The 21,382-nt window shown below is 34.0% G+C and overlaps 2 protein-coding genes across 3 annotated transcripts in view; one reads left to right on the forward strand and one right to left on the reverse strand.

Moving 5' to 3' along the window:
* The window catches only part of LOC131430962 (ras-related protein Rab-14), a 31,828-nt gene extending 15,399 nt beyond the window's left edge, over positions 1-16,429 (reverse strand). The window contains exons 1-4 of one of the 2 annotated variants that reach the window (XM_058596289.1): positions 16,087-16,429; positions 2,933-3,046; positions 2,696-2,876; positions 2,446-2,628 (exon numbers count right to left, since the gene is read on the reverse strand). In XM_058596289.1, the coding sequence (XP_058452272.1) occupies positions 2,446-2,628; positions 2,696-2,876; positions 2,933-3,038 (470 nt within the window). In that variant the 5' untranslated portion in view covers positions 3,039-3,046; positions 16,087-16,429. Of the gene's footprint in view, positions 1-2,445; positions 2,629-2,695; positions 2,877-2,932; positions 3,047-3,112; positions 3,132-16,086 lie in introns of those variants that run through there. The other variant, XM_058596288.1, reaches the window with a different exon arrangement.
* LOC131430964 (uncharacterized) lies at positions 5,859-9,702 on the forward strand. The gene is made up of 2 exons (XM_058596290.1): positions 5,859-6,194; positions 9,105-9,702. The coding sequence occupies exons 1-2, from the start codon at positions 6,177-6,179 to the stop codon at positions 9,492-9,494; spliced, it is 408 nt and encodes a 135-aa protein (XP_058452273.1). The 5' UTR covers positions 5,859-6,176; the 3' UTR covers positions 9,495-9,702.
* Positions 16,430-21,382: the final 4,953 nt, after the last annotated feature.

The following is a 21,382-nucleotide window of genomic DNA, read 5'->3' on the forward strand; positions in this document are numbered from 1 at the left end:
GACTACCGATTGGAGTAGTTTTGATGTTGATTTAGAATTTTTTACGTATTTTGTTTCTCCCCTTTAAGTGATGGTATAAAATTGGATTTTTGTACGAAAATCCGGTATACCCAAAATCAATGTATTTGGTCATCAACTAACCAAATCTGTCCAATTCAAGAATTACACGCTTGTATGAATGTATTTGATTGAATTGGGGTCGTAAGACCTTTCATTTAAACCTAGGCTTGAGAAAATTTGATGATCTTTGAGAAAAACCGATTGTACAACACGATTTTTAGTTCATTTTGCACACATCCCGAACCGATCAACATATCATAACATAAATATATCTAAACTGTTTCTATTTCTGATACTTGGTAGACAGTTTTGTACTTTAATTTCTACCGAGACCAGACCTATATCAGAATTGACAACCAAAATTGCTTTCTGTTATAAATTTCATATATTTCTCAATAATAGAGAAGCCAGCATAGCGTCCTAATTTCAAAGCAGGAGAAACAAAAAACTGCTCGCTATTAATTTAAAGTTCATATATAATAGCCCGGGTTGCCGGTTCAATGCATATGGCGCTGGTCTTACAAGCCAGTTGTCGTATGTTTGAGTTCCTACCTGGAAACATTCTTAGTGTAAGTAGGACCGTAGTACTAGCCATTCAATGATTATGTATGCTAAGAAACGGCTGCGAAGTAGGTTGGAACAGAAAGGCCAAATTCCACAAAAGGAATGTAATGCCATGACTTTGTTTTGCATTTCATATATAATAAAAAAAAACATGATTTTATCCATTTAAATTAATACGATGGAATATTTTCAATCAGTAGGTGCAATAATATTACTAATTGAAACAAAATTTGCAAAGCGGTTAAAACCAGACCACTTTACTTTTTTGAATATCTACCCCTTTATGAAAAACAAAGACATTTTTACATCAAAATGCAATAGGTTTGGGGAAAAACATTTGTGCACGGAACGACCGAAATCAGCATTTTCGCGAAAAATTTAGTTGATTTGCTGATTTTAGTTAGTTATTTTTTGAGACAACTAAAAAAATCTTACTTTTGCTGAATTAGATTTTTTATTCTCATTCCCTTAATAATAATAAAATATTTGTTGAAATGACTATTTTTTTTAGTTGAATTCACAAATTAAACGTACTGTCATTTCTTAGCTAAGGCACACTTCATATCCAGTCAACTAATTTTTTAGTTGAATTAAAGAAATATAATGTTGTTTTCAACCAATATGAATGGTTGAATTGGCTTCTGCAATCTGCAGCTATATGGCGCCCTGTCACCGAAACGGTAACACCTTAATGACTACTAGCCACTAGATGGCACACTACTGCCGAAAAAAATTCAGACGCGGTTGTCCTTTCTATATTGGCAGGTATAAATACGATGTTGTGTTGGAGAAAAAGACATAAACGAAACGTAAACATCTTTTTGAATTTTTTTTCTTCTAAATCACTGTTTTCTTCATTCTCACTGAAAACTTTGAGCACTCGGAAAATAAAAACCGAATACAAATAGTACACCGGACGGCGCAGCTCGGAAGGTTTGAAGATACAAAAAAACTTCATCACAATTAGAGTGAAACATTCGAAATTCACTTCACTGTTCCGCGTAAAAACATTATTACGCACAATCGCTTCAAGTGCGCACAAATTCTGAATAAATACGATTTCCACTAACAGTTTAAGACATTTTTTACATATCGGTTTAGAAATTTAAATAAAGATATATCGAACACATGCGAAAAACATCAAAACAATGTTCAAGCAGTTTCAATAAGACTGTCCTTTTTAGCTTTTTAATGGATTGTTTTGCTTTGACACTTCTCATGAGTTTTTGGCTAATAAACTTGTTAATAATACCCATTTCAGTTTTAGTTTTTTTTGTGCTGTCCTTCAGTAATGATGGCAATAGATAAATAGAAACAAATTTTCTGATTTTAATAACAAAATTAGTTGTCAATGAGAATTTCGTGTTGGATTGAAATATTGCTGGTTTGAGTCCAGGATATTCACCAACTAAACACATTCTCTAAAACTAAGAGTTTTTTCAGCAAAGTAAATTCTCAATTTTAACTAATTTTATAGTTATTTTGGAAATTTTGTTGTTAAAATCAACTAATTCAAAAACAGTAATACGAATTAGGCGCCGAGCTAATTTCGGTCGTTCCGTGTGTAAACTTGTGTTAAGTAACAAAAAAAAATTTAATTATAATGAGAAGTGGCAGAAATTGTTGCAGTCAATCGATGTGTTACACAAGAAATGGGTATAAAAAATTATGCATCGCACTCTTTAAGGTAGTCATAACTAGGACCTGTTCAATAACAATATAAAGGAACCAATCACAGTATATAAGATCTGTATGATAGTATTTAGAACTTACAACAAAGTAATTAAGCCAATGTAAATAGATTACTACATTAATACTCACGTCATTGCACTGGCCTCGGCAAACATAAGTCCGTTTTCGTCGGCAAACTTTTTCGCCTCTTCGTAGGTAACCTCACGGGTGCTCTCAAGATCTGATTTATTACCAATCAGAAATATCACAGTATTAGGGTTCGTTAGATTTCGCGTATCAGTCAACCAGCTTGACAAATGATTGTAGGTCGACCTGTTCGATAAAAAGAAATTCTTCATCACACTGCTAAGAAAGAATGGGTCGGTGATTCTCAATATACCTTCTAGTAATATCATATACCATCAAAGCTCCAGCGGCTCCTCTATAGTACGATCGAGTAACAGCTCGAAACCGCTCTTGCCCAGCGGTATCCCATATTTGCAGTTTGATTTTCAACTTGTCCACCTCAATGAGCCGTGTTCCAAACTCAACACCGATCGTATGGGGACAGCTGGCCATAACTTATGGGAAAAATACCTTCAATACTCATGTGCGTGTTTTTAACAATATTACTTACATTTCTTTTCGGTAAACTGATGGAGAAGACAGCTTTTTCCAACACCCATATCACCAATAATAATGTACTTAAAAATGTACGAATAGTTGTACGGGCCAGCGGACATGTTGCTTACTAAAAATGATGAGAAAATTTTGGTCATGAATGCAAATCTTCACTGAAAAGTCTTAACAATAATACATCTTTCAATAACCCTATCATAATAGTCAACAACATGATAAGATAAATCCTCTAGAATATGCATCGCCATTATTCTTTATTTGAATAGGTACTGCAACGTGGAAACTAGTTTCGCGAAGAATCGTTCTCTTGTGAATCAGCTCTCCCAGGTTGCGCCTAAGTGCCAATGAGTTGAAATTGAACGTAAGAACCGTGACGAAACAAAAGCGATAAGAAACCATTAAAAAAACAATGTCTCGAGTTCAGGTTGAACGAGTATAAATTCGAAGAACGTAAGGAAAAAACACCTAGATTTTTTATATGCAACGGAATTTCTGGGCACTACTGTAGCTTGTACTATTTTCTTTTTCAGTGAGATTGGCAATGTGTGTATACGACGAAAGTTGGCTTACATTCTTATCACTTTCCTGCATAGCGTTATTTGTGGGCTATGCTGTATTATAAGGCACACCATTGCCGTTTGATTTTTGTTTAACACTCGACTGGATTCTTTTGAATGTAAATCCGTATATCGGGTATAGACTAAAACGAAACGTTTGATTAAACATTCAAAAGTCAAAAGATGAAGATACAACTTCTGGGACAAATGAAAGATTCTCACTTCCATGCGTTTGATTTATCTAAAAACAAAAAAAAATGCAATGAAATAATAACCAGTTTTTGTATTGTTTTTATATTTAGCCGAATCAAATGAACAATTTTTACTGTTATCTTTTTGTTTAAGTGTTTTTTTTTATGAAGAACGGTTAGCTATTTTCGTCTTTCTCATCAAGAAATACCATGCATTCATTGTGAAAATAGAAAAGAAGCTAAAGTTTAAAATAACTAAACGGTTAGTAGATTGTTTAATTTCATTTATGCTGATTTCAATCTAGAATATGATTGTTTCGAATCGATGATCTCTGTTTGATTTGAATCTTAGTTTTGATCCAGCCAATCGAAAAAAAAAACGTTGTTCCGGGTGATGTTATTGCTGAAATAATAGAACTATTCATTACTATTATGTACAGTGCCATCGAATACTTTATTTTGCACATTATAGATTAAGAGTACAACATATTTGTGAAGTAAATAAAATAACTGGCAACTTGGCGAAGAGGAGTTGGTCAGTTTAGTTCTGAGTATTGACATAGTTGAAAGTGTTTTTTATAATCGCCCCGAAATACCATTTTTTAAATAGTTTAAATCCTCTATAAGGATTCATTCTGCTGAACTACCTTGGTGATCACTTTCTCCGAAGGCTCTCACCTTTTCCCAACGTTTAGTTCCCCGGCTAGGGATACAACAATTTGGCGACGAGGACAACCGGTAGCGTGCACCGGTCATTGAAATTAACGGGATACAGTTCGTCGGATTCCTTTTCAGCTGCTAGGCTAGCTTCGAAGGCTCCACAAGTAAGAAAGTACTTTATTTTACAAATAAGCTATCAAATAGAGCTAAAACAGGAGTTTATGGTGCTTATTGTGAATGCAATCACTCTATATAGTGTATATTCCTTTTATTTTCTTTTTTGAGAAAAAACCCACGCTACTGCTGCCATTTTGTAGGAAAGCCATTTTGTTTTCTTATTATTGATATAATTTTCTTTCTCTATTTTGTGAGTAGAACGGCAGTGCAACCTGAACGACAGATTTTCACAAAATTTCGCGGAAGGATAGAAACGATTTTTTTTCGCAGAACTTGGCGAACGGATATAATTATTAACAAAAATTTTCTGCATTTTGGAAGGCCTGAGCGCTGACAAAGTTTCGGCGAGTTGGTAGGAATATTTACTGCGGACGATTAGTGATTTTTTTTATAATATTGCTATATATATATATATATATATATATATATATATATATATATATATATATATATATATATATATATATATATATATATATATATATATATATATATATATATATATATATATATATATATATATATATATATATATATATATATATATATATATATATATATATATATATATATATATATATATATATATATATATATATATATATATATATATATATATATATATATATATATATATATATATATATATATATATATATATATATATATATATATATATATATATATATATATATTACGCATATTTATAAATCATGGCAAACGTTTTTGCTACAATCGAACCGTATCGTACCGGTACGAGTTTCGCAGACTGGGCTGCAAGGCTAAAATATTTTTTTTATTATAAACAAAATTGAAGACGGTGCGGATAAAAAAGCCCATTTCATAACAATGGGTGGCCCAGTAATATTCTCGCAATTAAAACTGCTTTATCCCACCGGGAATTTTGACAATGTTCAGTATGAGGAACTAATTACTAAATTAAGTGTTAAATTGGACAAAAATGAATCAGACATGATACAACGTCTGCGATTCAATACCCGTAACCAGCAACCAAACGAATCTTTGAAGGATTATGCATTATCTCTACGTTTACAGGCAGAATTTTGTGGTTTCGGGGACCACAAAGATTTAGCTATATTAGACAGAATCGTTGCAGGGGTACAAGATAATGATTTGAGGAAAAAATTACTTAGCGAGGATAAATTGACACTCGCTTTGGCGGAAAAAATCCTTGAAACGTGGGAAATGGCCACGACTAACTCTAAACCATTTTTTGAAAAAGAGGATGAAATTTTTGCATTGAAATCTCTCCCGGGAATGGGAAGAGGTCAAATTTTACAAAGATTTAAAGATTTGCATGAATCTAAACAACGTCGTTTCGAAGAACGAAACCGTATTCCAATAAAAACCCGACTAGGATACAAACATTTTGATTCGAACTATAATAAACGAGTCCGATTTGACGATGCTAGAAATTTAGATTTTAGACCAGCGGGGTACAGAAGTGAACTGCCGAAGTGGGACCAGCGTATATGTGATTTTTGCGGACTGAGAGGACATGTGGCGAGAAAATGTTATAAGAAAAAGAACCAGCACAAATATTCAGTGAATAGAATGGACATTCCGGGTAGCAGTAAGGAGAGCATATGTGATCTGCTCGGGCGCATGAATACCAGGGACTCGGATGACGATGTAGATGGAGATTCGGATACAGGTGAATTGTCTTGTATGCATGTTTCCTTTTTGAATAAAGTTAATAGTCCTTGTTTTATAAATGTGAAAATTGAAGGGATACAAACGCAAATGGAAGTCGACTGTGGTGCTTCTGTAACAGTAATGAATAAAAACTATTATTTTTCAAAATTTTCTAAACCTTTATCAAAAACTTTGACGAAACTTATTGTGGTGAATGGATCACAACTGCAAATATTAGAGGAGACAGAGGTTATAGTGGAATACAAAGAAAAAATCGTGAATTTAAAACTTTTAGTGATAAATTCCGAAAACAATTTCTATTCGCTGTTTGGTAGAACGTGGTTAGATGTTTTAATTCCTAACTGGAGAAAGTTTTTTGCTGGAACTGTTTCAGTAAACAATATTGTACATAAAAACGATTTTATTCAAGAAATTAAACAAAAGTTCCTAAACACTTTTAAAAAAAATTTCTCAATGCCAATAAAAGGATACGAGGCTGAACTTATTATTAAAACGGACACACCAATTTTTAGGAAAGCGTACGATGTACCATATAGATTAAGAGAAAAAGTTTTAGACTATTTGGAGAAGTTAAAAAAGGAGAAAGTTATTACCCCCATTAAAACTAGCGAGTGGGCTTCTCCAGTGGTGGCAGTAATTAAGAAAAATAAGAATATACGATTAGTTATTGACTGTAAGGTGTCAATAAATAAACTGCTGATACAAAACACTTACCCTTTACCTTTGGTGCAAGACCTTTTTGCAAATCTTTCTGGTTGTAAAGTCTTCTGCACTCTAGGCCTGGAGGGAGCATATACTCAGCTCTCGTTATCCAGTCGTTCAAGGAAATTTATGGTTATTAATACTATAAAAGGTTTATATACCTACAACAGGTTGCCGCAAGGGGCGTCATCAAGTGCGTCCATCTTTCAGCAGGTGATGGATCAGGTATTGAAGAATTTACCGTTTGTTAGTTGTTACCTCGATGATGTTCTTATTGCGGGCAAAGATATAGAGGAGTGCAGGAAAAGATTGTTTGTGGTTCTGGAGAGGCTTTCGAAAGCAAACATTAAAGTTAATTTTGAAAAATGCAATTTTTTTGTTACCGAATTGGAATATTTAGGTCATTTGATAAGCGAAAAAGGTTTGGCACCATGTCAAAACAAAATTCAAACCATTCATGATGCAAAAAAACCATCAAATGTAACAGAATTAAAATCATTTCTCGGTTTGATAAATTATTATCATAAATTTATACCTAATCTTTCCTCTAAATTGGTTCATTTATACAAATTATTAAAGAAAGATGTGAAGTACATATGGGACAAGGATTGTGAACAAGCTTTTCAGAAAAGTAAAGAATCGTTGGTTTCAAGTAAATTTCTTGAATTTTTTGATCCTAAGAAACCTTCAATAGTATCGTCGGACGCTTCGGGGTATGGTTTAGGAGGAGTAATTTCTCATATAGTAAACGAAACTGAGAAACCAATCAGTTTTACTTCTTTCTCTTTAAATGAAGCTCAAAAGAAATACCCTATTCTTCATCTGGAAGCTCTGGCGCTGGTCTGCACCATAAAAAAATTTCACAAATACTTGTATGGGAAAAAAAATTTTAGTTTACACAGACCATAAACCTTTAGTTGCTATATTTGGCAAATCTGGAAAACATTCTATTTACGTTACGAGAATTCAAAGATACATTTTAGAACTATCTATATATGATTTTGATATAGTTTATAGACAATCATCTAAAATGGGAAATGCGGATTTCTGTTCCAGATTCCCATTAAGTGATACTGTTGCCAAAGAGTACGATGTAATACATAGTTTAAATTTTAGCAATGATTTCCCAATGGATTTCAAGCTTTTGGCTAAAGAAACAAAACAGGATAATTTTTTACAGCAAATTATGAAATTTATACGAAAAGGTTGGCCAAACAAAATTGACAAACACTTTGTCAACGTTTTTTCTAACCAGCACGATTTGGAAATTGTAGACGAGTGCTTACTATTCCAAGACAGAGTAATAATACCGCAATCTTTACAAGGTGGGATTCTCAAACTTTTACATGCCAACCATGGCGGGGTTGTAAAAATAAAACAATTTGCAAGACGTTTTGTTTATTGGTATGGGATAAACAATGACATAGAAAAATTTGTTGCTAACTGTAGTATTTGTAATAGTATGATGATTATACCCAACAGAAAAATTACCTCTAAATGGATGGAAACTACTAGACCCTTTAGTAGAGTTCACATAGACTTTTTTCACCTTGAGCGTCACACCTTTTTGCTTATGGTGGACAGCTTTTCTAAATGGGTAGAAATAGAATGGATGAAAAATGGTACGGATTGTAACAAAGTTCTAAGATGTTTAGTAAGTTTCATTGTCAGATTTGGTTTACCTGAAGTTTTAGTTTCTGACGGTGGTCCTCCTTTCAATTCCTTTTCTTTTACTAATTTTTTGGAAAAACAAGGAATAAAAGTTTTTGAAAGTCCTCCATACAATCCGGCCAGTAATGTCCAGGCAGAGAGACTCGTTAAAACGACTAAGGAGGTATTAAAAAAATTTTTACTTGATTCGGAAATTGTGAATTTACATATGGAGGATCAAATTAATTTATTTTTAATTAATTATAGAAATTGTATGACTACGGATGGTAAATTTCCATCCGAAAAAGTGTTCTCATATAAACCTAAACTGTTGATTGATTTGATTAACCCTAGAAATAAACAACAAAATATTAAATTAACCTCTCAAACTCCTCTACATGATGTATTTCCAAAACCACTTCCGGTAGATTCTGGAACGGTTTTGGACAACCTGAATAAAGGGGATGAGTTATGGTATAAAAACCATAATACCCATATTCATGCTAGATGGATTAAGGCAATTTTTCTAAAGAGATTTTCTTTAAATACATTCCAGATTCAAATTGGAAGCGTTCCCGTCCTCGCACATCGCACTCAGCTGAGGACCAATAAATACTCGAACTCAATGGTTCGCCCGAATGTACTGATCAATGTCAGCAATCAACAGGAGAAAAACACTTACATGAATTCGACACCAGCTGAGAGGGATCTAGGAACAACACAAACGTACGATGAAAGCATGAACCCTAATAGAATTGAGGTGTCTGTATTGGGCAATTCCGCAGATAACTGTTTATCGAGCGACCAAGAAGATTTTCGGGGTTTCCCGGAAGAAAGCATGGAAAGGAGAACGCTAAGGAAAAGAAAAGCCGATAATACGGCTTTCGAGTGTCCACGTAGATCAAAACGGAATAGAAAAGCAAAACGTTTCGAAGATTTTGTATAGTTATTAAATGTAAAGCAAATATTTTCTTTCGAATTAAGTAAATACGGTTGAATTTATTTCAATTGATATTTTTTTTGAATTTGGATATTTCCTTCTCAAGTGGGAAGGACTGTTATGTACAGTGCCATCGAATACTTTATATTGCACATTATAGATTAAGAGTACAACATATTTGTGAAGTAAATAAAATAACTGGCAACTTGGCGAAGAGGAGTTGGTCAGTTTAGTTCTGAGTATTGGCATAGTTAAAAGTGTTTTTTATAATCGCCCCGAAATACCATTTTTTAAATAGTTTAAATCCTCTATAAGGATTCATTCTGCTGAACTACCTTGGTGATCACTTTCTCCGAAGGCTCTCACCTTTTTCCAACGTTTAGTTCCCCGGCTAGGGATACAACAATTACATGTCAACAAAAGTTGAGTTGGTGTTATCCGCAATGTCTATATTGATTGAATACTGCTATACCTTTATACAAAGACAAAAAATTGATTCAATTTATCAATGATCTTATTTGTGTGATGATACAACTAAATTTATTGTTCAAATGAACCGTACTAGTTTTATTTTTTATAAACCAGAGCATTTTTTTCTCCCATGGATAAAGTTTATACGAATTTTATAAGTAATATTTTATCTGCTTCTTCCAATTCTTAGGGGCTTTTCAACAATTCAAGGGTATGTATTGATAATGAATAAATATTTTGAATATTGCAAAACATTACATAACACGTTTTCTTTACAAAAAATATTGATGCAGGATCTCTATCTCGACCGATAGAAAAACGAATCATTGGATATAATAAAAATTAAAATACCAGGGATTGATTATGGTATGTGAATAATTCGATCGTCTCACTACAAAAGGTCCTAACTGCAAATGAGAGCCTATCTTTCTTTTATTACGGTACCATAATGTCACTTAAGTTTCCAATATCAATCGAAAACTTGGTTTTTAAGAATTTGAAAACGAATATAAATAGAAAAAAAATTCCCTAGGCTTTGGATGATGAGCTACAGGGCGCGTACACCCCTTTGGCGGATGGGGGCGGGAGTCAATTTATACTTCGTATTGACAAAGTCGGACCATACCGAGATCGATCGATCGTTCGCTTATAAAAGTAAAAATATGAAAATTATTATGTTATCTGGATCGATTTCGGAGTAGACAGGACTAATACTGCTTGAAATTGACAATAGGTCATTAGGTGGTTTCGAGCATTCTTATGCCTGGAATTGGTCACAAATTTGAATTACCTTGATCTAGTTGGGATGAATATATAATAGTCGTCCTGAACTGGTGAATTTAATTCAAAAAGGAGGACTATTGTTATCAGGAATAGGAGTAAATTGATATCTTATGAATTGTTTAGGAACTTTCAAACCTTTCCAATCGGTATCGGTAATGTTTACAAGTTGCAATGACAGCGAGGCTGATTGATCGGATGTAAATACACTCTCAAATCGGGAAAGGTTTGAATGTACTTAGATTTCTCCAACTTGGACACAGATGTCACCTTCTAACTGATATTGTATATTCGATATTTACAGTGTACCACTGTAGATTTCTTGACTGTCAATTGAAAAATTAGACAGGAAAAAGAGATAGAGAAGGTGAAGCAAGAGACAGAGAAGATTTAGAGTAAAAGTGAAATCGGAAAATATAGTCGTTTTGTGATCTGAAAGTTGAAGCATACAGTTGTACTTTTCCGTTGAACTCCCCGAAAAAACCCAAGTGTTAATAGTTGGTTGAGGTCTAGTTCCTTTTACTTCTCTAGATTGAATACTAAATACAAAAACTGAGAGTGTGAGATGTGTGATTCTGGAAGAGAACGGTTCACGTGGACCATTTCATACAATCACACCTAGTATTTCTTCACGAAATACATGTAGTTCTTGTTTCCTGGATGCGTGCTCAACACTAGAAGTCCCAAAACTTAGTATATACCTAAATTACCCAAAAGCAGTCAAAATGATTGGAAAAGAGAAAGTCAATAATAAAAACTGTGACAGAATAAATAAAAGCTAGTGCAGTGTGCCTTAGTGCATATATCGTTAAATAAAGAATTAAAAAGTTCACCGAATTTTAAGCAATCCTTTCATTGTTTTTATTTTATTTTATTTTCTTGACCTGATTTTATTTTATTTTATTCTATTTTATTTTATTTTCTTGACAAAAAACGAGCCTGTTGAAATAAAGGATTATCATCGGAGATTTAAGACCAAGATGAAGACCCTAGAATGTTCTCAAGAAAATGAAGAAAAATAGGTATTCTATGTAATTTCCTAACTTTTGGTAAGTAAAATGTACTACGATTTTTACTATCACTTTTATTATTATTATTATTATTTTCTATTATGATTATTATTCCTTTATTCTTGATAATCTATTAGCTTGTGATATTAACAGGTTTCTCCGGTATAGTAAAAAGCAATGCAATGGGGCAAAAAGAAACGTAACGTAACATCGACAAAGATAGAAACAATCAGAATAGATTAGATTGGATAGTGTTAGTAGACCAAACATATCTACATTGATTTAGGAACTTTAATGTAATAATCGTAATTACCGCTTCAGGCATAAAAGACTATATAGGAAAGCAGGGCCAAGACCGAAGCGGATACAATGCGAAATTTTGCAAAGTTTAATCGACGAGGACATTTAAGACACGAGGCAGTTGATAGGATGACAAAATACCAATACTATACAAACGCACGAATCAATGATTGACTGGTTACAGGGTGAAGCACACACTTCCTGCCCAAGTGACAAATTCTCTGGCGAACTTGCAATAGAAGTGTGGTATCCTGAATTATGTGATATCCACATTGAGTATGATTGGGTTAGCGTGTGACAGTTGGTGAGAGTGCGGAATGACGGTGGTATGTGTTGAGTCAAAGGCCGCGAACGAGTGTACAGAATATAAGTGGATATCTGCAGAATATGAATATCACATTGGCGATCCTGCCATGATAAACTGAACTGGAGAATCTTGAATTCATTTTCATCGTAAGTATGATTAAGATGATTTACAAACGACGAGAAAGCCTGAAAAAAGAAAGAACCGTGGTAAGCTTTTTTTCCCAAGTGTTGCCAGAAGTGCGCAATTGATGAGCCAAGTTCAGCTCATGGCAAATAAAATTAAAAATAATCAGAAAAAACGATAAGAGATGCCTCGGGATTGCACCGAGTAAAGCTCATGGTCAATGTTGAATAGTAAACACAAAAAAACAGATTGTCGCGTCGGGTTAGGCCCATGGCCAACACGAAGCACATTGCACCGAGTTAAGCTCATGGTCAATGTTAAATGCTTTTTCAACTGATAAAATTCCTTAGTGACAAGTGTTATTTCATTGTTCATTGAAAGCATTAACAAATGTATATCTGTCAAAGACGACCAAATTTTTAGAGTGGACGATTTATAATTCTTTGTATTAGTTTATATATACAGTTAAAATCGACAATGTTTCGAATAAAGCACGAGGTTTTGAAGACCGAAGCGTCGATCAATGCAAAATATGAATGAAAAGGAAACATACAAAGCACAAAATAGCCATTATGTCAAATAAATAGCACACGCTTTAAAAAACCCGTGCAAATTGTAGCCGATGGCAGATCACATACGCATTATCAAAATGAATTCATTATGGTTGAAGTTTACTTAATAATTATTCTGATAATAGAAATTTGTCATTGTAACGGTCAATTTAAAAAATATTTTTTTCTGGCTCGTGGTCTCGAAGGGATTGAATCGATGTGAATGACAGTTTCGCTATCTTTGCGGCATTTTGTCGCTATCTTATCGCATCGCAATCTTTTCTAACCGACCGTGAAAATTACAATATATATAATGGACAACCACAGATTCTGGAATCCAATATGCTACAAATATTTTGTGCCACAAATCGCAGATTTTTTTTTCATGTGAAGAGTTTGCAATTTATTATAGAGAGCGTACACAAGAATGAATATAATTTAGGTTCTGAAGTGTCAAGTTTTCTGCAGAAATTTTTGAATTGTTTTTTTTTCTGGTAAAGCAGGAAGGGGTTGAAGGATTGAAGTATAAATGGAGGCTGATGTTGAAGACTGGCATTGACAGCTTATAAGACAGATAACCGCGGTTAGCCTCAATAAAAACCACGCTTAGGTCTCTGTAGGTAGCCTACTAATATATCTCGGTAATTACAATTGTTAATAACTGATATTTATTAATACTGTTGTTGATGGGGAGGATGTGGTATCCTGAATTATGTGATATCCACATTGAGTATGATTGGGTTAGCGTGTGACAGTTGGTGAGAGTGCGGAATGACGGTGGTATGTGTTGAGTCAAAGGCCGCGAACGAGTGTACAGAATATAAGTGGATATCTGCAGAAAGGAGAATATCACAAGAAGATATTCGTATCTTTCGTTGCCAATTGATAGCCGTAAAAGAATCTGTCGCTTGTGTTCCATGCTGGAGGATTTCCTCCTTTGTTACTAGTGTTCATTTGGGCACCATATCCTAGTTCGTCCGGTATGGAAAGTGCGGATCGTTGTTACCACCCCCCTCGGCCAGAGCAGCCCATAAAGGGATAAAATAAAAATAAAAAAAAATTATAAAAAAAAATATATAAATATAAAAAAAATTAGCGGTATTAGTCCGAGTCGTCCAATTTCAACCTTCTAAAGTACTTCCAGAACAAAGCGAATATAAAGAAAATGTGCATAATTGAAATTATGCCGAACAACAATTATGCCAAATGAAACAGTATGTCTTTTTATTTTATGCCAAACGACATTATGCTAAACAGATTTATGCCAAACAAAAGTTATGCCAAACAAAATTCGTACACCCCTAAAAACCACCTAATTACTATTTGCAAGGCCATCAGTCAAATCCAATCCGCGATAGTATAGGAATTCATAACATTTTCTTAATGAGGTGAATGATATCGGTTTATTAACATTATTATCTGATAGAATGTAGGCTCTCTAGAACCAACGAAGACTTCATATTTTTATAGATAATTTAAAAAAATTGAAAATCCCGGAATTTATATAGAAATGTGTAACACATTATCAAATGTGACATACATGCACGTAATTACCGTCTCGAACTACTCGGTGTGCGATTTTGTTAAGAGGCTTGCGAATTTAAATGACAAAGAAGAAATTTGAACACGATCAGCATTAAAAAGTGATTAGGCTTTAAACATCTACAACTCCGGTTCAAATTAACAGTGCGAATGTATAATTATACACAGGGCTTTTTTGTCACTTCTCTCTAAGGGGCACGCTAGTGCACAATTTTGTATACCCCCTCCACAATGTTTTATGAAAAAAATACTGAAGTCATTTCTTGTTTCATTGGTAAAAAACAATATTTTAGTAAAAAATCATTGTACTTTTATTTAGGTTTTATTGTTATAAAATTGTAACTTCTGTTTACAATATACGCGATAGATTTTAAAGCAGCTTTTAAATTTTAATCAAATTTTGCTCATGAATTTTCTTACAATTATTCTCTAATTGTAACTGCTACGGTACGATGGTATGGGCAGTATTGATGAGGAGAATTAAACTATAATGAAAGGTCTTATGGTTCTATACGGAAATCCTGAATGTCATCCGAATCGGACATCTGGTTCCTGAACCACAAGGTGATTTTTTCAAACAGTCAAATAAGCGACGACTTAGAAAAGTAACGAAATTTTCCAATCTTATCTTGAGTCTCTTTCAAAATTCCAAAATTCAACAAAAAAACCCTGATTATACATCTTCTAATTTTATGACGCTGCGGGATCACTACCGATGTAGATGAGTCTGATGTAGAAGTAAAGCTGTTTTCAGGAGTAGATTTCTTTTCCAGTTTTTCGCTAGACTTAGTGTGGTGAACAGCTTTCTGACATATAGCCAGTTGATTGTTGTAGGTAATTAAGTAGTAATGACGTGTACCCCGTCAACACTCGTATATGATCAACGATTTGAATTGACTTTTTTTTCGGAAGGAACTCGGTACATCAGGACAATAGAAGAAAATCATTCGTCTCTTTATTTTTACGGAAAACAAATTGAGCATTTGATAACAGACCGTCTCGATCCAAGATTCAAGACGTCGAAGAATAATTATCTCGAACAAGTTCCGAATACAGCACAACATTGCAATAGATCAAAAGCAAACTGTCCATCGACCGTTTTACAATATTTATAATTTTTCATTCCATTTAATACTTTCAATACTGTTACTATGTTAATTAAAATGAATACAGTAAAATTAACTTTGGTTTTTCCGGTTTGGTCAATTGATAAATTTATTTGTACTTTGGCAGTATAGAACATTTCTCTGAACCTTTAATGTAGTTCATATGAATTAATTAGTTTATATTAGAAAGATATATGTCTGCATAAACATAACCCCGTGATTGGTAAATACCATTGTGTGCATGCAACACAATAGATTTTTTCAAATTACGTATCTTTGAAGATATGTATGGAATAAATAAATATTTGAACGAGATTTTTATTTTGAACTAGACTTGTTTGGCACTTTAGTTAAGAGCCCTTAAATATATGCCACTATGATAATTTATAATCTCAGAGATCTACTCACATTTACTTCGTTTCCTTCAATTTTATCAATGTGCACTGATTATTGCAACACAGTAGTTTCCGTATAAATACTGGATGTATTTAACTTGGATCAGGATTTTCAGCCACTGTGAAGAATGGAACTGCGAGAACGTACACTCTGTCTTTTCAAACCATTGGGGTTTATATAAATATCTATCGCTTAATGCATTTCAGATACAAGAAACAGAGCAAAAGAAAACACTGGAATAACAATTTCTTATTCGGTAAATGCTGCGTAATAAAGAAAACTACTATTTAGCAAAACTTGTTCATCACTTCCGTAGCTAAAACTTCGCCAATATGGATGACTCAAAAACATTTGACAGCAACCTTTTCCATACAGTGGTGTGTGTACATCCAGTAACAAAAGGGAAATACAAAAAATGTAAACATTGCGGACTACGAGCACTACTACACACGATATATATACATGTTACATACAGTGTTGCTGAAGAAAACGTATCCTCAATAAACCGGCGTCAAGCCAGGAACCAAAATCCAGGAACCAAAATTTTTTTTTTAGTTCCTGATTTTTAGTGCTTAAGGCGCCACCTATGTCTCAAAAAATCAACCAACAGCGTCAAGTAAGGAACCAAAATCCAGGGACTAAAATATATAAGAGGAAAATATCGAATTTTAAATAAACTTTTTATTAATATAATTAGTAGAATTTTTCAATCCGAATACTCTTGTGGATGTCACGGCACGTATTGTGTAGTTAAACGGTAAAGTATGTAGTTCACCATATGTGAATAATTAATTTTCATCAGTGGTTATATGAATGATCAAAAATAACACCTTGGGCATAGTGATAGAATCATTGCTACTATGCCTGGCTACTACTCACTGCAGTGGTTCTTCTGGGAAAAGGGTCAAACAAGAGATATGGGGTAAAATGTGTAGTTCGCCATATATGAACAATAAATATTCATCAGTCGTTATATGGATGATCAAAAATAACACTCTAGGCATAGTGACAGAATCATTGCTACTATGCCTGGCTACTACTCACTGCAGTGGTTCTTCTGGGAAAAGGGTCAGACAAGAGATATGGGGTAAAATGTGTAGTTCGCCATATGTGAATAATAAATTTTCATCAGTCGTTATATGGATGATCAAAAATAACACCTTCGGCATAGTGATAGAATCATTGCTACTATGCCTGGCTACTATTCACTGCAGTGGTTCTTCTGGGAAAAGGGTCAGACAAGAGATATGGGGTAAAATGTGTAGTTCGCCATATGTGAATAATAAATTTTCATCAGTCGTAATATGGATGATCAAAAATAACACTCTAGGCATAGTGATAGAATTATTGCTACTATGCCTGGCTACTACTCACTGCAGTGGTTCTTCTGGGAAAAGGGTCAGACAAAAGATATGGGGTAAAATGTGTTGATCGCCATATGTGAATAATAAATTTTCATCAGTCGTTATATGAATGATCAAAAATAACACTCTAGGCATAGTGATAGAATCATTGCTACTATTCCTGGCTACTACTCACTGCAGTGGTTCTTCTGGGAAAAGGGTCAGACAAGAGATATGGGGTAAAATGTGTAGTTCGCCATATATGAACAATAAATATTCATCAGTCGTTATATGGATGATCAAAAATAACACTCTAGGCATAGTGATAGAATCATTGCTACTATGCCTGGCTACTACTCACTGCAGTGGTTCTTCTGGGAAAAGGGTCAGACAAGAGATATGGGGTAAAATGTGTAGTTCGCCATATGTGAATAATAAATTTTCATCAGTCGTTATATGGATGATCAAAAATAACACTCTAGGCATAGTGATAGAATCATTGCTACTATGCCTGGCTACTACTCACTGCAGTGGTTCTTCTGGGAAAAGGGTCAGACAAGAGATATGGGGTAAAATGTGTAGTTCGCCATATGTGAATAATAAATTTTCATCAGTCGTTATATGGATGATCAAAAATAACACTCTAGGCATAGTGATAGAATTATTGCTACTATGCCTGGCTACTACTCACTGCAGTGGTTCTTCTGGGAAAAGGGTCAGACAAAAGATATGGGGTAAAATGTGTTGATCGCCATATGTGAATAATAAATTTTCATCAGTCGTTATATGGATGATCAAAAATAACACTCTAGGCATAGTGATAGAATTATTGCTACTATGCCTGGCTACTACTCACTGCAGTGGTTCTTCTGGGAAAAGGGTCAGACAAAAGATATGGGGTAAAATGTGTTGATCGCCATATGTGAATAATAAATTTTCATCAGTCGTTATATGGATGATCAAAAATAACACTCTAGGCATAGTGATAGAATTATTGCTACTATGCCTGGCTACTACTCACTGCAGTGGTTCTTCTGGGAAAAGGGTCAGACAAAAGATATGGGGTAAAATGTGTAGTTCGCCATATGTGAATAATAAATTTTCATCAGTCGTTATATGGATGATCAAAAATAACACTCTAGGCATAGTGATAGAATCATTGCTACTATGCCTGGCTACTACTCACTGCAGTGGTTCTTCTGGGAAAAGGGTCAGACAAGAGATATGGGGTAAAATGTGTAGTTCGCCATATGTGAATAATAAATTTTCATCAGTCGTTATATGGATGATAGAAAATAACACCTTCGGCATAGTGACAGAATTATTGACAAGAAATTTCTGTCACTCTCAGCTTCGCTTGCAAACGCTGAGAACGAAATCCATGTCCAGTCAATGACATAAGCGGGACAGTAGTTTCAAAATTGTGTTTTTTCTTTCATTTGCCCTTTCAGTCATTTATAGTTTTCAGTGAAAATCCCATAGTGTGCAGTGTCGATATTCAACCAAAGCTGTGAGAATTCAAAACGACAGAAAAAGGTTTAAAAATAAGTTTTAACTGTTGGTGCTAGAATTTGTAGTAGTTTTGGTTTCCAAAGAAGTTCTGAGATGCAATTACTTCGATTTGCCATATTTTAGTCTCTGTTTATAGCCAAGCGTTACATATTTTCTATACATCGATGAAAGAATGAGAATTTTAAATTCTACTGTTGCTACCTGAAGATGTTAGTTTGGTTTCGTCTTGTCACAGAGGAAAGAGTAACGTTGGCAATCATGCTCTCTCATTTTTTCGAAGAGAAACGAAAATGCTTCGTCTCTCTTCATTTGTTCTGGTGTCGGTCATTTACGAATGAGACAGTAAAACATTGAAAATGAGACTGCTGGAATGGTTTCTTTCATTAGCGGCCCTTACACGATCATTAAAAGTGTCATTACTAAGTAATGACACTTCTGCTCAAACGCTCGTCATTACTGCATTACTGTACATCATTACTCTTTAGCATTACACGTTCATTATTAATAATGAGTATTTGTAACTACTCCAGCAATAGCAATAGCAATATTTTTATTTTCGTTTAGCTGAAAATAAATTTGATTTGCTATTGAAACGTTAAGGTTAATGAAATATTAACAATTTCCCACATTATCAGATCCGAATGGATTCCGAATCAATTCCGAATCGGCGAGAAATTTTCATTCGGAATTTCATGTGGAAATCATAATGGATTCCGAATCAATTCCAACTCCAGTGCAACAACCGATTCCGAATGAACCGGTTCGCCTACAACCGGTTGATTCGGAAATCATTCGGAATTGAGTGAGAAGATGCGGACTGAATTGTCAATTCGTCTTCTTCTTCTTCTTTCCTGATTTTGCACGTTTTCGTGCTGATTTTCAGTTTATTTTTAAACGAAAACATTATATAACTGAATATACAAATTTAAATCTTCATGTTTTTCGGATATACAGAACTAGTAAATACCAGTTCTTCTTAGAATCCCAACATAAACTATTGAAATTCGCTGGAAATTAACAAAACGGCCTACCTTAGTCAGCATCATCTATTCCTCTAGCTGGAGTGTAGTGAAATGGCTTAAGTCGCTTAAATTTCACACTAACACATTCATAAAATGAGCGAATATTCAATGACATTTATAATGTCAATCAGGTTGATCGAGCAGCCAACTCAGGCGAAAATTCTAGCACTGAACCGATCGAGCACTAAAAAATAATGCAGTCGAGTAAGAATTCATTGCTCATTCCGTCATTTCGATAATGTGGGTTAAATCTACACTTTGTCATTTTTTCTTGTATATATTCCGATTATAAATCCCGGTAAAAATGCAATACGTTGAATTGGTTGCTCAATGCATAGGGCGTTTACTTGTTTATATAGATAACAGAAAAAAACTGCCACGAGATCAACGTAGAATTGAGTTCGAGTTAAGTGTAGATGAATGAATGAACTAAAATGTAAATAATTTTTCCTGCACGAAACATTAAATATTGAAAATAAGTTTACGTTCAGAACTAATTGGCTCAAGTGGCACGTTCCCCTAGTTATTAGGAGATTTGTGCCTTATTTTATTTAGAATTTAAATATTCTGGTGATCGATTTGTCTCGATTTCTCCATTGTCGAAGGCATTTTTCTAGAATATGAAGTACCAGTTGTATAATGCTGGATATAGTTTCTCTCTCTTGACGTGGATGACACTATGAAATTGTGTTACCGTTCATAAATCAACATTATATTTTATGTTCAGGTCTATTTTATCACATTAAACAATTACTTAGTAATCGAATTGATAATAATTTTATATTTCACCATATTTTAGTACAATATGAGCAAATTATCGAGCTGTGGTATCCACACTGCACTACAGCCCTGCCTGAAGATCCGCAGGTTCAGCATTCAGTGATCGTGATAATACAGTCGACTGTTGAACGTTATAGCGTACCTCGCATAATCATTCACAAGTGAATATCACCTCCCAATTAGTATAAATATCGAATTTAACACGACAAAGAAAAATGTTATGCAGAAATCAAATATAGATTAATTTAGTAACGCTCTCGATGTGTGAAATGACACCCAAACATAGTATTTACCTTACCTATCAGTCTCGTCATGCAGTGTTTTGTCGTGAATACGAATTACTTTAGCAACATCAGCAACACAATTTTTTGTCCATATCATCGGATATATGATCAGCAATTCATTATAAAATTTGCAGTAGTATAATTTAACCGTAAGTAATTTAAAATTAAGTTTTCTGTAATGTTTGGTATGAACGAACATTCAGTTAAAATTCAGTGCTATAATTGGGCACGTAAAATTTCACCAGCATGAATTGAACGAATCATCACACAACGCGTAGCATACAAACCCGGCGCAGAAATATGTTATATTTTCAGCGATTTTGCGCAGTGAGCTGACGACATGTTCTGTTCGTTAGTAAAATAAACA

Source organism: Malaya genurostris, chromosome 2 (assembly GCF_030247185.1).
Source record: "Malaya genurostris strain Urasoe2022 chromosome 2, Malgen_1.1, whole genome shotgun sequence".
Classification (NCBI taxonomy): Eukaryota; Metazoa; Arthropoda; class Insecta; order Diptera; family Culicidae; genus Malaya; species Malaya genurostris.